This window comes from Xyrauchen texanus, chromosome 4 (genome assembly GCF_025860055.1).
Source record: "Xyrauchen texanus isolate HMW12.3.18 chromosome 4, RBS_HiC_50CHRs, whole genome shotgun sequence".
In the NCBI taxonomy this organism is placed as follows: Eukaryota; Metazoa; Chordata; class Actinopteri; order Cypriniformes; family Catostomidae; genus Xyrauchen; species Xyrauchen texanus.
The window spans coordinates 53,750,684-53,765,716 of record NC_068279.1 but is presented as its reverse complement, the minus strand read 5'-3'; the positions used below and the strand labels follow the sequence as shown (position 1 = coordinate 53,765,716).

General features: G+C 44.4%; 1 protein-coding gene across 3 annotated transcripts in view; it reads left to right on the top strand.

Annotated features, from left to right (window-relative positions):
* Positions 1-15,033, top strand: part of LOC127637737 (astrotactin-2-like) — a 749,824-nt gene that overhangs the window by 429,171 nt on the left and 305,620 nt on the right. For all 3 annotated transcript variants that reach the window (XM_052118989.1, XM_052118979.1, XM_052118998.1), the window contains one exon: positions 10,300-10,450. In XM_052118989.1, coding sequence (XP_051974949.1) covers positions 10,300-10,450 — 151 coding nt within the window. The remainder of the gene's footprint in view (positions 1-10,299; positions 10,451-15,033) is intronic.

The window sequence follows — 15,033 nt, the reverse complement described above, 5'->3', positions numbered from 1 at the left end:
AAATACTTAAAAAAAAATCACATCAATCTACACTTCATACCCCATAATAACAAAGCAAAAAAATAAAAATAAATGAAATATCACATTGACATACAGTAAGTATTCAGATCCTTAACTCGGTACTTAGTTGAAGCACCTTTGGCAGCGATTATAGCCTCAAGTCTTTTTGGGTATGATGCGACAAGCTTTGCAAACCTATATTTGGGTATGTTCTGCCATTCTTCTCTGCAGATCCTCTCATGCTCAGTCAGGTTGGATGGGGACCATAAGTGGACTGCCATTTTTAGGTCTCTCAAGAGATGCTTGATTGGTTTCAAGACTGGGCTCAGGCTGGGCAACTCAAGGGCATGCACAGAGTTGTCCCTAAGACACTCTTTCATTGTCTTGGCTGTGTGCTTTGGGTCATTGTCCTGTTGGAAGGTGAACCTTCGGCCCAGTCTGAGGTCCTGAGCACTCTGGACCAGGTACCCTATCTGTCACTCACTCGATGATGTGTCGATGTAGTGACACTAGGGGTCGCCATTGGGAGCCCCAAACACCTCTGATCTTTAAGAAATGCCAATGGGAATTGGCGTGTGTAATTTGCATGCCACTCCCCCGGTTGAGTGCAGAAAATGACCCTGGGTGCTTCGACAGCCTAAAAGAATATATATTCTTGCAAATAAAAGAGTATATTTTCTCTAAAAGAGTGGCACTGATGGAGAGCAACTTTTTAAAGATACATTTCCGTCTGTGTGTAATTCCTGGCTGCGGTCATTACCTCTCCACTTCCGACGTAGTCTCACGTGCTTGGGCACTGCCCACATGACCATGGCAGTGTTGCGGTTGCGGCATTCCTTCCTCAGAGGGAAAGCCACCCAGCGGCTCCCTGCCTCGGACCTTCTACCTATGGGTATGAGGCCGTGTTGGTTAGCACTGGGGTGATTTGGGGACCCCCCAGGGTAACCCCCCACATTCCCCAGTATGCTCATTTCTGGGATGAGACCGCCGGCTCGCAATCTCATTTGGGGCGTCCCCCAGCAGCCAGGCCTGGCCCCAGTGTAGAGCCATCCATGGGAAGCAGACGCCCCCATCTCACAACCCGCCATCAAGAAGCCGAGGAAGACTCAGGGACGTGGAGCTGGTAAGAAGACCACTTCATCCCCGGTGGAGGGCTGGGAGGAGAATCTTTTGTTCCCTTTTCTTCTAATTTCACCAAATGCCTGAGGGGCATTCACATTCTCAGAAAATGAACAGTTTCCTCACTCCCTGGGTCACACACCTGGTGTTTAAGGCTGTCGCTTTGATCATCGCCGGACACTGCACATTTATGGCAGGCACGGCGCTGTGGAGGCAGGCCCCCTGCCCCTGTGCGGCCAGCTGTGGCATAAACACACCCATGCCCAGTCGGTTGTGACGGATTTCTAGGATGGTTCCCCTCCTCCCCATCGCTGACCGGTCCTATGGTGGCTACCCAGAGGGAGGTAAGTGCTTTAATGTCACAGAGTTCGAGCCCCACAATGTGTTGCCTCTGGTTCCGCCCTGCCACGAGGCCCCACCCACCAGTACGTCAGATGCGATAGTCCCCTTGGTCCCCCTGGAGCTTGGAGGCATGGCTTGCGCTCCCCAACCCATCTCGATTGCTGACCAGGACTGTCTGACTCCGCTATGCAATTGAGTTCATCAGGCAATTGCCCGGGTTCTGCATCTATTTTACCTCAGTGAAGGGCAAGAATGCCACCACCCTGTGTGCGGGGATCATGACCCTTCTGCAGAAAGAAAGCGATAGAGCCTGTCCATCCAGCCGAGATGAAGAATGTGTTCTACAGCCCCTATTTCATCGAACCAAAGAAAGGCGGTGGGCTGTGACCAATCTTGGACCTGTGAGTACAGAACCGGTCCTTGCACAGACTCCCTTTCAAGATGATGACGCAGAAACGCATTTCAGCGAGCGTCCGGCATCAAGATTGGTTCACGGTGATAGATCTGAAGGATGCGTACTGGCACAGGCCCTTTCTACGGTTCGCCTTAGAAAGTCACAGAGGCAGCCTTTGCCCCGCTAAGGGAAGAGGGCATCCGCATCCTCAACTATCTCGATGACTGGCTGATCCTAGCTCACTCTCGAGACTTGTTATGTGCGCACAGGTACCTGGTGCTCAGGCACCTCAGCCGGTTGGGGCTTCGGGTCAACTGGGAAAAGAGCAAGCTCTCCCCGGTATAGAGCATCTCTTTAGTGTTAGAGTTAGTCTTTTTGATGGTGCGCCTCATAAGCGAGTGGGTGCAGTCAGTGCTAAACTGCCTAAAGTCGTTCAGGTGGAGAACGGCAGTCCCACTGAAGACATTTCAGAGGCTCCTGGGGCATATGGTGTCCTTGGTTGTGGTCATATGCTCAGCTTAATGCATATGAGACTGCTTCAGCACTGACTACAGACTCGAGTCCCAAGATGGACATGGCGCCATGGCACACATCGCATGGTCATCACGCTGATCTGCTGCCGCTTGTGCAGCCCTTGGAAGGACCTTGCATTTCTGTGGGCAGGGGTCCACTTAGTGCAAGTGTCCAGACGAGTCGTGGTTACGACAGATGCCTCCAAGCGTGGCTGGGATGCCATGTGCAATGGGTGGGGCCACGACAGCATTGTCATATCAACTTCCTCGAGTTGCTGGCAGTATTTCTTGCCCTGCGGAGGCTTTTTTTTGCCATTGATCAAGGGCAAGCATGTGTTGGTCCGGACGGACAACACGGCGACATTAACATATATAAATCACCAAGGTGGTCGCATGTTGCAACTCGCCCACCGTCTCCTCCTCTGGAGCCAGCAGCGACTCAAGTTGTTGCGAGCCACTCACATCCCGGAGGACCTCAACAGTGTGGCAGATGTGCTGTTGTGGCATGTCATGCTAAGGGGAGAGTGGAGACTCCACCCCAAGGTGGCCCAGCTAATTTGGAGTCGATTCGGTCAAGCACAGGTAGACCAGTTTGCTTCCCGGGAATCCTCCCACTGCATGCTCTGGTACGCCATGACCGAGGCTCCTCTTGGCACAGATGTGCTGGCACACAGCTGGCCCCTTGTGGCTGTGCAAGTATGCATTCCCCCAGTGAGCCTACTCACACAGACCCTGTGCAAGGTCAGGGAGGACAAGGAGCAGGTCATCTTAGTAGCACCCTACTGGCCCACACAGGCTTGGTTCTTGGACCTCACAATACTTGTGACAGACCCCCGGGGAATTCCCCTGAGTGGGGATCTCCTCTATCAGGGATGGGGCACCATCTGGCACCCGCGACCAGACCTCTGGAATCTCCATGTCTGGCCCTTGGACAGGACACGGAATACCTAATTGGGCAAGCTAGGTTGCCCCCTATGAGGCGCCTGTATGCCTTGAAGTGGCATCTGTTCACTAAGTGGTGTTCTTCCCGATGCAAAGACCCCCAGAGATGGGCAGTCGAGTCTGTGCTTTCCTTCCTGCAGGAGAGGCTGGAGGGGCAGCTGTCCCCCTCCACCTTGAAGGTGTACGTGGCCGCTATAGTGGCGCATCACGATGCAGTTGATGGTAAGTCTCTCAGGAAGCACGACCTGATCATCAGGATCCTTAGAGAATCCTCCCAGACCACACCTCATTCCCTCATGGGATCTCTCTGCGGTTCTGCAGGGCATCCAGGGTGCCCCATTTGAGCCCCTGGAGTAAGTTGAGCTAAAGGCAGTCTCTTTGAAGACTGCCCTCCTGACTGCGCTCACATCCATCAAGAGGGTAGGGTACCTGCAGGGGTTCTCTGTCAGCGACACATTTTTGGATTTCGGTCCTGAGAATACCTCCAGCGGTCCCTACCCTTTTTCAGGATCAGGTGGTGAATCTGCAAGCGCTGCCCCTGGAGGAGGCAGACCCAGCCTTGTCCGGTGCAAACTTTGCGCATCTATTTGGATCGCACTCAGAGCTTTAGGAGCAGGGTGTGGCGCACCCCTTGGGGCTGCAAGCACACTCTACCAGGAGTGTGGTGGCCCCCTGGGCACTGATCAGTGGTGCCTCTTTAGTATACATCTGCAGAGCAGTGGGCTGGGCAACCCCCAATACCTTTGCAAGGTTCTACAATCTCCAGGTTGAGCCGGTTTTGTCCTGTGTTTTGTCAGGTATGAACAGGTAAGTTTGCGGGACAACTGGCCAGGTGTACCGCTTGCGTACAGCTCCTTTCCCCTCCTTGAGGGGGAGACGTAAGCTTTTTACCCCCCAGCCGTGTTCACAAGGTCGTGGACCCTGGATGTCCTTCCTACTTAGCCTTGTGTCAGTCGAGTTCGTAGAGAAATTCGATGCCAGCTCAGTAAATGTGCAATTAGGCCCTGTACTGGGGTAGGTGCTCCACATTTGCTGATTGCCTGTTTGTAACCCTGTGTGATGCATCTTCCATGAGACGGTTTCCCCGTTGGAAAACCCGCATCCACTGGTCACTGTGTTTGTAGACCGCCATCCCCTCTGGGTAAGACTTACCATGGGGACTTCTCCATATGTGACACTGTTGTCAAGACACGGTAAGACCATGTGACGCATTTCCACACAATTGCCTCCCCTTCGGTCAGGCCGTGGCCTCCGCGGTCTCTTCCCCTTGGGAATGGACACCTCCTGATGCAGACACTTATGGCCCCCAGCTAAATAATTTCCATTCTTTTTTGGGGAGAGAAAAAGAAGAGAAGAGGCCACAGCTTGGGCGGCCTATCCCCATTTTTTGCAGTCGACTTGTCCCCGAGGTGCAGGGGACCGTATGGTGCTCATAGGAGCATTGGGGGAGGTTATGTGACGGCCAGGTGCACTGGCTACGAGGCACGCAATGGTTTTCCCATCTCTCACCACCAGTCCACGTAACAGTTCAGCTAGTTGTGGTATTTCATATAGGGACCACCAGTGTCACTACAATGACAAAAGTCAAGTGAGTGACAGATAGGGAAAATCCTGGTTACTTTCATAACCTCCATTCCCTGACGGAGGGAATGAGATGTTGTGTCCCTCCTGCCACAACATTGAACTACCCGCTGAAATGGCCGGGACCCTGTCTTGGCTCCTCAGCACAAAACCTGAATGAGTGGATGCGAGCCAGCTCCTTTTATAACCGTATGTCCAGGGGAGTGGCATGCAAATTCCACTCGCCAATTCCCATTGGCCTTTTCTCAAAGATCAGAGGTGTTTGGGGATCCCAAGGTTGACCTCTAGTGTCACTACAACGACACATGTCTCGTTCCCTCCATCAGGGAATGGAGGTTACGAAAGTAACCAGGACATTTTCATTAAGAAAATCTCTGTGTTTTTTTCCAACCCTGACCAGTCCCCTAGTCCCTACCGCTGAAAAACAGCCCCATATTATGATACTACCATCACCATGCTTCACCTTTGGGATAGTATTGCACAGATGATGAGTGGTGCCTTGGAATTGAGGCCAAACAGTTCAATCTTTGTTTCATCAGACCAGAGAATATTGTTTCGCACAGTCTGAGAGTTCTTTAGGCCTTGTACTGATAGCCCATAAAACCAAGATCGGTGAAGTGTTGCAGTGATGTTGTCCGTCTGCAAGTTTCTCCCATCTCCACACATGATCTCTGGAGCTCAACCAGAGTGACCATCAGGTTTTTTATAACCTCTCTTACCAAGACACTTCTCTCCCGATTGCTCAGTTTGGCTGGGCGGCTAGCTTTTCAATTTAAGAATTATGGAGGCCACTGTGCTCTTTGGAACCTTCAATGCTGCTGAAATCTTTTTGTATCCTTCCCCAGATCTGTGACTCAACACAATCCTGTCTCTGAGGTCTGCAGGCAGTTCCTTTGACCTTTTGGTTCTTGTTCTGATATATTTTCAGCTGTGAGACCTTATATAGACTGGTGTGTGCCTTTCCAAATCATGTCCATTCAATTTAATTTGTCACAGGTGGACTTCTTTTAAAGTGTAGAAACATCTCATAGATTATCCAGAGAATGTTTTAGAAACTTAGGATGGTAGGGGAAGAGTAATTTATATTCACGAGAAAAGCGATGCCGGATTGGACTATTCAGTCATATTTATCAGGAAAGCCCTACCTTATTGTGTGGAGGAACTATAGCCCTACCCCTAATCGTAACTGTATCCAATCAGTTAGAGCTTTCCTCATAAATATTAATGAATCTTAATAATTATCCATCCTACGTTTTGGAAATCCACCGACGTGTGAGCCGAAATCTTTACGAATGTTATTATTTGAGCCATTTCTCTCTCTACTCCCTTTACCGTTTGACCTGTTAATGAGATCGACCAGTGGTTGTCTTGCAATCGACCAGTAATGAGGTCCTGCACAACAGGAACATACAGTACGTCAGAACATTTACATTTACATTTATTCATTTGGCAGACGCTTTTATCCAAAGCGACTTACAAAAGAGGAAGAACATCAGCGAATCATCTTAGGGAGACAGTGGTACAAAAAGTGCCATATTACAAAGTTTCACTATCATCAGAATAGTATACAAAACAGATTTAAGTGCAACAAGAAATGTAAATAATTTTTTTTTTTTTTTTTTTTTTTAGTGACCGGTTAAGTGCTTTTGGAAAAGATGTGTTTTTAGCCGTTTTTTGAAGATAGGGAGTGAGTTAGCTTCCCGGATTGAGTTGGGAAGGTCATTCCACCACCGTGATATGATGAAACTGAAAGTCCGGGAAAGTGTTTTGGTGCCTCTTTGTTTTGGTACGACAAGGCGACGTTCCTTAGCCGACCGAAGGCTTCTGGTGGGAACGTAGCTCTGCATAAATGTTTCTAGGTATGCTGGAGCAGACCCAGTGACTGTTTTATATGCCAGCATCAGGGCCTTGAATTTAATACGTGCATGAACCGGCAGCCAGTGGAGAGAGACAAAGAGTGGTGTAACATGTGCTCTCTTAGGTTCATTAAAGACCAGACGTGCTGCTGCATTCTGGATCATTTGGAGAGGTCTAATAGCACATGCAAGAAGGCCTGCAATGAGCGTTACAGTAGTCCAGTCTAGTTATGACAAGGAGCATGTACAGAGAGGAAGGGTCTTATCTTCCTGATATTGTAGAGTGTAAATCTACATGATCTTGCAGTTTTTGAAATGTGGTCTGTGAAATTTAGCTCATCATCAGTGGTTACCCCTAGATTTCTGACCGTTTTGGAAGGCGTAAGAGAAACCATGTGACTGGATGATGGGTCCCAGTGATGTTGTGTATATGGAGAAGAGAAGTGGCCGAAGCACTTATCCCTGAGGTACCCCAGTAAGTAACTGGTGTGGCTTGGATACTTCCCCTCTCCATGCTACCTCAAAGGACCTTTCTGAGAGATAAGAGTTGAACCAGTCAAGCACAGTTCCAGTGATACCCAGTTTAGAGGGGGTGGAGAGAAGGATTTGATGGTTGACTGTGTCAAAGGCAGCAGAAAGGTCCAGCAGAATCAGAACGGATGATCTGGATTCAGCTTTCGCCTGTCTCAGCGACTCGATGACAGATAGCAGGGCAGTCTCAGTGGAGTGTCCACTTTTGAAGCCTGATTGATTGTCATCCAGCAGCTTGTTCTGTGAGAGATAGGCAGAGATCTGATTGAAAACTGCCCTTTCAAGTGTTTTTGCCATGAATTGGATGAGAGAGACTGGTCTGTAGTGTTCTATCTGTGTGGGGTTAAGTGCAGGTTTTTTCAGCAGTGGGGTTACTCGAGCCTGCTTAAATGTAGTGGGAAAAGTGCCTGCAAGAAGGGATGTGTGAATTATGAGTGTAAGTGCCGGTAGGATGGACGGAGAGATGGCCTGGAGAAGGTGTGATGGAATGGGGTCAAGGGAACAGGTTGTGGGGTGGTTGGAGAGGAGGAGTTTAGAGACCTCAGTGTCAGTTAAAGGAGAGAACATAGGGAAAGAAGAGTTGCATACAGGAGCCAGGTGTTTGACAGGGTGTGGTGCTGTGAATGTATTGCTGATGGCTGTAACCTTATCAGTAAAAAATGTGGCGAATATATCTGCTGTCAGTGATGTGTCAGGTGGTGGAGGGGGAGGGCAGAGAAGTGTGTTAAATGTTCTAAACAAGCTACGAGTGTCTGTGGTGCTGTTGATCTTGGTCTGGTAATATGAAGTTTTTGCAGTTTTAACGTTATTTGAAAAAGTTGCAAGCAGAAGCTGATATTTACCTAGATCAGCTGGATCTTTAGATTTCTGCCATCTCCTCTCAGCTTCCCTGAGATCAGTCCGATGTTCACGAAGGACGTCAGACAGCCTGGGGCTGGGTGGTGTAGTCCGTGCTGGTCTAGAGGAGAGAGGACAGATGTTGTCTAGACAGGTTGTTAAAGTAGAGCTAAGTGTGTCTGTGGCAGTGTTTACATCAAGCATGGAAAATACATTTATTGTGGGAAGAGAGGCAGAGACATCAGTGGAAAGGCGAGAGGGTGAGAGGGAACGGAGGTTACGGCGAAAGGAAACCAAAGGTGGGGTTGGTTTTACAATGGATGGGAGAATCATGTTGAATTGAACAAAGTAGTGATCAGAGACATGTAAAGGTGTAACAAGAATATTAGAGGTGATACAGTTATGTGTAAAAATGAGGTCCAGCTGGTTGCCCGACCTGTGAGTTGCTGTGGTGTGTAGTCTTTTCAAGTCAAATGAGGCCAGAAGAGTATTCAGTTCAATGGCCTGGGGTTTGTCTTGGTGTATGTTGAAATCACCAAGAACCACAAGTGGCCTGCCATCCTCTGGCAAGGAGGACAGCAGGACATCCAATTCCTCAAGAAAGCTTGTCAGCTGACCTGGGGGGCGATAGATGACAACAACATGTAATTTTGTGGGTTGCATTGTAGTAATGGCATGGAATTCAAAAGATGTATTGTTACATAGTGAAGCCTGTGGTGAAAAAGTCCAGTTATTATGAATAAGCAAACCTGTTCCCCCACCCCTACCAGTATGTCGAGGGGTGTGGGAGAAGGAGAAGTTGTTGGAGAGAGCAGCAGGTGTTGCTGTATCCTCAGGACGTATCCATGTCTCTGTCAGTGCCAGGATGCTGAGGGTGGACTGTGTGGCGAAAGCTGGAATGAAGGCATCTTTGTTCACAGCAGACTGGCAGTTCCAGAGTCCCACTGAGAACGAGAGTGGAGCAGGTGTTGAAGTGCAAAGCGGCCGTAGGTTGTGTGGGTTGCAGTTTGTCTTGCATCTGTATCTTGTGAACGGTCTACAACAGATAACAGGGATGTGCTTGAAGGCATGTGTTATTAGTGAACTAGACATGTTAGTATGTATGTATAAGTAAAATAATAAAAGAGATAGAATAGAAAAATAAGTGCTTTGGTGAGTGGCGCCTTGTCAGTGTCCTTGCTCGGTGGACTCGCACAGGTAGACTTGCTGGTCTTTACCCAAGTAGGTCTTCACACGAGGAAGGCTTCACACGAGGGCCACCACTTCCGCTGCCGCTTCCGCGTCAGCATTAAGTCCAATAAATAACCACTTTTACGAGCCGTTCAGTGGAAAAAAGCAGCCACGCCTTAATGCTGCTTATCACAACAAAGCTAGTCACGTGGTCACCCGAAACCGAAACTCAGGGTTGCGCGGGAACAAACGCAACTTCTGTACAGCGCAAATAAATTATGCTGCACTTTAGCAATAAATAATACTCTAAAACAAGTGATGCACTGTTTGCAGACACTAAAACGACGATAGTTGTACACACACACAGGATAACCAACCCGAAGTCTAAGCAAATCTAGCAACAAATCCTACGTGACAAGTTTAATCAAGTCTAACATTCTATCAGCGAATACTATGGGACAAGTCAACACAAATATAGTGCACACACACCAAACACACGTCTAAGCGACCCGCGTTCAAGACAGTAAACAAACAGCACCTGATCTAGCAATGAATACCACTATAACAATGTTAAAAACAATGAAATAAACACACTTACATACAACTGCAGACTCCTGTAGATAGATTGCTTCTCCTGAAATATCATAATATTTTGTTAATTAACCAAGCAAAGTCATATCTCCCTTTTAGAAATGCTTAATTAAACTTCAATTACTGGATTTACATCAAATAACGCGATATTATACAGTACAATGGCAGCCAAAAGTTTGGAATAATGTACAGATTATTCATCAGATTAATTATACATTTCTAAATTTGTTAATTTTAGATGCTTTCAATATGATAATATTGCACATTTTAGTCTCTGTGCAAATTTATGGTGTCTAAGCAATTCCCATATTTCAATTTGTTTTTCTTTGCTGACTTTTCTTTTATTCTATGTAGAGAAGTTTTGTGTCCAAACGTTTTACTGGTAGTGTATTTTATTTTCAGTATATATTTATGTGTCTTTTAGGGAAGAATCCATCATGTCCACATACTTTGAGACAGTAGATGATCTGCTTGCATCGTTTGGTCCAGTGAGGGACTGCTCCAAAGACAACGGAGGATGCCGCAAGAACTTCAAATGTGTTTCTGATAGACGCATGGACTCAACAGGCTGTATGGTGAGTTGCCATGGCCACCATGACCAATTAGCTCAGGCCATCGACCATCAGTCGATGGCCTGGTTCTGGAGACCGTATGCTCATATGATAAGAACGGCAGCATTCTGGGAAAATCCACCCATTATAGTCAGATACATTTCATGGTAAATGAGCAGATTAAATAGAAGCAGATGAGAATGGTGAAATGCGTTTAATGGTGTTTTTGGGGTGTGCTCGGCTCAGAAAGTGCTTAAATTGATTAGCTCACATTGCTCTGAGCTGATGGATCCATTGATCATCTACAGCTGGACGGGGCTTGATCTTTCACACGCACAGTGTTTCTTATTAGAAATAAAAGTGAGATACTGTTCTTCTAATGTCCATTTGTCCCAGCTGTAGTGATTTCACTTCTGCTATATAACAACTGCTGATTGCATAAAAAAGTAATTGCAGTAGAGAGCAAATTGGGTTCCCCGAAACAAAGGATGTTTGTTCTATTGAATTTATACAGCACATTTCCTAAAAGCATCTTTATTTAAGCACGTATAGTGATCCCAAAAAGTATTTGGACACTTAAGGCTCACTTAAAAATATAAATGTCACTGCATAACATAACAAAATATCAAGAAAGTGGGGTTAATAAAAAAATTTTTGCAAGCACACTACAAAGGACCCCCTGCAAGAGCTGATATTTGGAAAGGAAACAATGTAGGACATACTAAATATTATATTTCAAATGATTAAATACATTACATTATTGTGGCAGATGAGTAAAGTATTGATTTTGATATATAAAAAGTAGCTTTAGAAGTCAGTGTGGTTTTTAGGAAGTTTAAGGATGCTGTGTCAAGTTAAACATAGTTTGAAACTTAGAAAAAGCATCTTGAGACCCCTGCATTCAGAGTTGAGCAGGAACGCTTCCATCCTCATCTTGTGCTATCTGTTGAAAGTAAGTAAGCTTTGTTTTCTGTACAGTTGCCTGTACTGCTGGAGTTGTGCTTACTGCGTCCTACTGAATAAGACTCACAAAAACATTAAAGGGGTAGTTCACCTAAAAATGAAAATGATCTCATTATTTATGCACCCTCATGATATACCAGGTGTATATGACTTTCTTTCTTCACCAGAACACATTTGAAGAAAAATAGAACAATATCTCAGCTCAGTAGGTCCTTAAAATGCAATGGAGATGGAGATTTCTCATTTGAATCTCCAAAAATCACAGACAGTCAGCATAAATGTCATCCATATGACACCAGCTGTTAAATGAATGTCTTGTAAAGTGACATTTTTCTATTTTTTCTTTTATTCTATTTTTCTTCAAATGTGTTCTGGTGAAGAAATTCATACACACCTGGGATATCATGAGTAAATAATGAGAGAATTTTCATTTTTGAGTGAACTATCCCTTTTAGTGAACAATTTCTTATTACATATTTTTTAATTATTTATTTATAATCACACTGAATTATTGCATTAAATTGATAGCACTAAAAATATCTTGTGACGATTGTTAAGATGATCTTTAGTGTGTGAAGTCAACAATATTGGGAAACCTGGCCCAAAAATGTAGCACCATGTTTTTGTTTGTGGTGGTACAGGAATCTACTTTTTATACGTTTCTTTTATTATTATTGCATTAACATTGCATTTATTTATTTATTTAAGCACAGATCTTGGCTTACTTTCTAAGCACTCAATACTTATTGGAATTTGTCTTTTTCAAGGAGCATTAGTAAAGACACCTCCATCATCAGAAATCTTGCCAGCCACTGAATAGGGCTTTTCTTATAAAAACAGAGTGTGTCTTAAAACAATCAGTACTGCACTTTCAGGGTATTTTCAGTGATCACTTCTTAATCCTTTTAAGTGTTGAATTCACCTCTATTACTGAGAGTGTGGAAGTTAAAGCTCTTGATGATGATGATGTCAGGAGTGCTGCAGAGGGGACGGTAAAGAACGACTCCTCTAAAGTGGTATCGTGACCTGAGACAGAGTCAAGAGATCCAGAAATGAAGCCACTTCACTTAGAAGGAAATTGCACATCTCTACCTTTCCATGGTGTCAACCCTGAGAGTAAAGTTATGCACTTAAAGATGTGAGTTTTGTGATCTCAAAGATTTAATACTTGCCTCACAGGTGATTCTTGCAATTCGTTTTTTAGGCAACAAAACCTTAAAAAGCCAACATGTATTGGTAGACAAGCTGCCTTCGTTCAGCCAAGGTAGCAGTCTTCCATTTGTATTCTTAGTAGTATAAAGGGATTTTAAATTATTTGTGATAGTCAAAGACATCCAGCATGTTGTCAAATAGAGTAAACAGTACTGCTGTAAAGAGTATAAGCCTTTATAGCATACCTTGGGTTTTAAGTGACCATAGACCCATTTTTGGGATTTATTCCCAGACCTCTTTAGTATTCCTCAACGTTTCTCTTCTGAATAGTGTAAAATAAATACATTATATATATATATATATATATATATATATATATATATATATATATATATATTTGTAGTACAACGGTTGGATCAGGGATTTAATAATCAGGGATTATTTTTGCCCTAATGTGTTAGAAAATATCAATTAAGATTTTTTCATGGTTTTGCCATTTTGATGGTTAATATAGAAATGCAGTGTGCCCTGCAGCCAGGGTCATGCTTGGTGAACGGCGAGTGATTCATGTTACTCACCTTGGGTCTGATAATCCCACTTCAGAGCTCTCCATCAACTCTCAGATGAGAACGGAGAGTTGACTCAATAATGGCAGGAAATTTTACATGAAGGTTGTTTGGCAGAGTTTGATTACACTTACTTTGTAGCTATTGGCCTTTTTCTCCTATTTTTTTTAAACATAATTTACATGATGAAATGTTTTCAGCGAGGACCTCTCAGAATTAAATATACATGAAGAACAATAAGAACTAATAGGATAGTCCGAGTTTATTTCGTGCTAAGCTGTGAAGGCTGAGCTGTTGCCAGTGGGTGATCTTATTAAAACTTTCAACCAGGAAAGTGCCTTCGCTCCAACTGCCACAAATTTATTCTTTCTCCGTCATTTATTGTCCTTTTTTGATTGACTGTGCAGATGAAAATCGGGCTTCTCTCAAGAAGGACTTCAAAGTGTATATGAGCCCTTTTTCAACCTGTGGAGGAGGAACTATCTTTATTCACGCCATCATATACATATTTTTTACCTCACTGAGCCAAGAGCATGTTACCTTTGAAACGTAAGTTCATCTACAAAACTTGTCCAAGTCCATATGTGTGTATATATATATATATATATATATATATATATATATATATATATATATATATATATATATATATATTCCTGGCATTTGCTAGGGCAAGCATTGACATTAGGCTGATTTTTCATCTTTGGACACATTTAGCTCTGTGAACCTTTACAAAGTCTCATTAAATGATTGTCACATTATCATAATTATTGTACATGCATTATGGATAGGGATGTAACAATTCCCGATTCAATTAGTAATCCTGCCGATTTATATGCATCGATCTTGGAATATGATTTTTGAATCGAGAATATTTAGTATTGTTAATAATCGAATTACTCATTTGTCAACCCATTCACATTCCACGTGAAGAGAGTTAATCCACTCATATTAACATTTGACATATCAGAAAAAATTCATTGTGTGTTAAAAATAGAATTATAAGGACCACACTCCAACATTAGTGCAAACAACCAACCCCTGAACATCCCCCAGAACCCTGCACACGACAGTGCCAACTGGCGTCCATCCCTCTGAACTCAAACAGTCTATGCATGCTTACGAGAGTCCAAGCGACAACTTTGCTGTCGTATTGCTCAAGTCTGGTGCTTCTATACAAATTCCTTGAGACAGAATTACACAACAGAAAATAATCTATAAAACAAACTCCAGTCAATAGGCAGAATAAACATGCAAAACGTATAAATTCATCCACATAACTGTCCCGAAGGTGTGTCATTCATGTTACATGAGTGTGACACATGCCCTAATCACTCTAATGATTTGCAAGAAATATTCCACAAAACAAACTCCAACCAATAGGAGGCATAAGTACAAAGAACATGCAGATTCCTCCACTAACTGTCCCAAAGGAGTGTTATTCCACAAAACATACTATAGCTGCTAGACAGAACCAACACAAAAAGAAACAAAAAAGGCACTCAGTTTCCTCAGACGGTCAAGTGAATGTTCAGTGAGTCAGGTCCACTCAGCTGCAATGAAGGAATCACACAATGACGTCCTCATTCAATTGACTTTATGAAGGACATTGCTTGCTGTGGGCATGTATATATTTTGTGGCCATCTTTAGTATCTATGCTCAATTTTTCCGGGAACATCAGTGCAAAAGCGACCTTCCGTTGATGTAAGTGTGTATTGCATTCCTTGAACCGATCACGTTTCTCTCTTGTCGAATTCGCAAAGTCTGGGAGTAAGAAAATGCTGTGGTTCTTCCAAGAAAGCTTTCCTTTACTCCTTGCCTCGCGTAACACAAGATCTTTATCGGATGATCTGAGAACTTAAGCCAGAATTGATCGGGCCAGTGGATCTCAGCGGATCTCCATGCCAGAACCCTGTGAGCTTGCT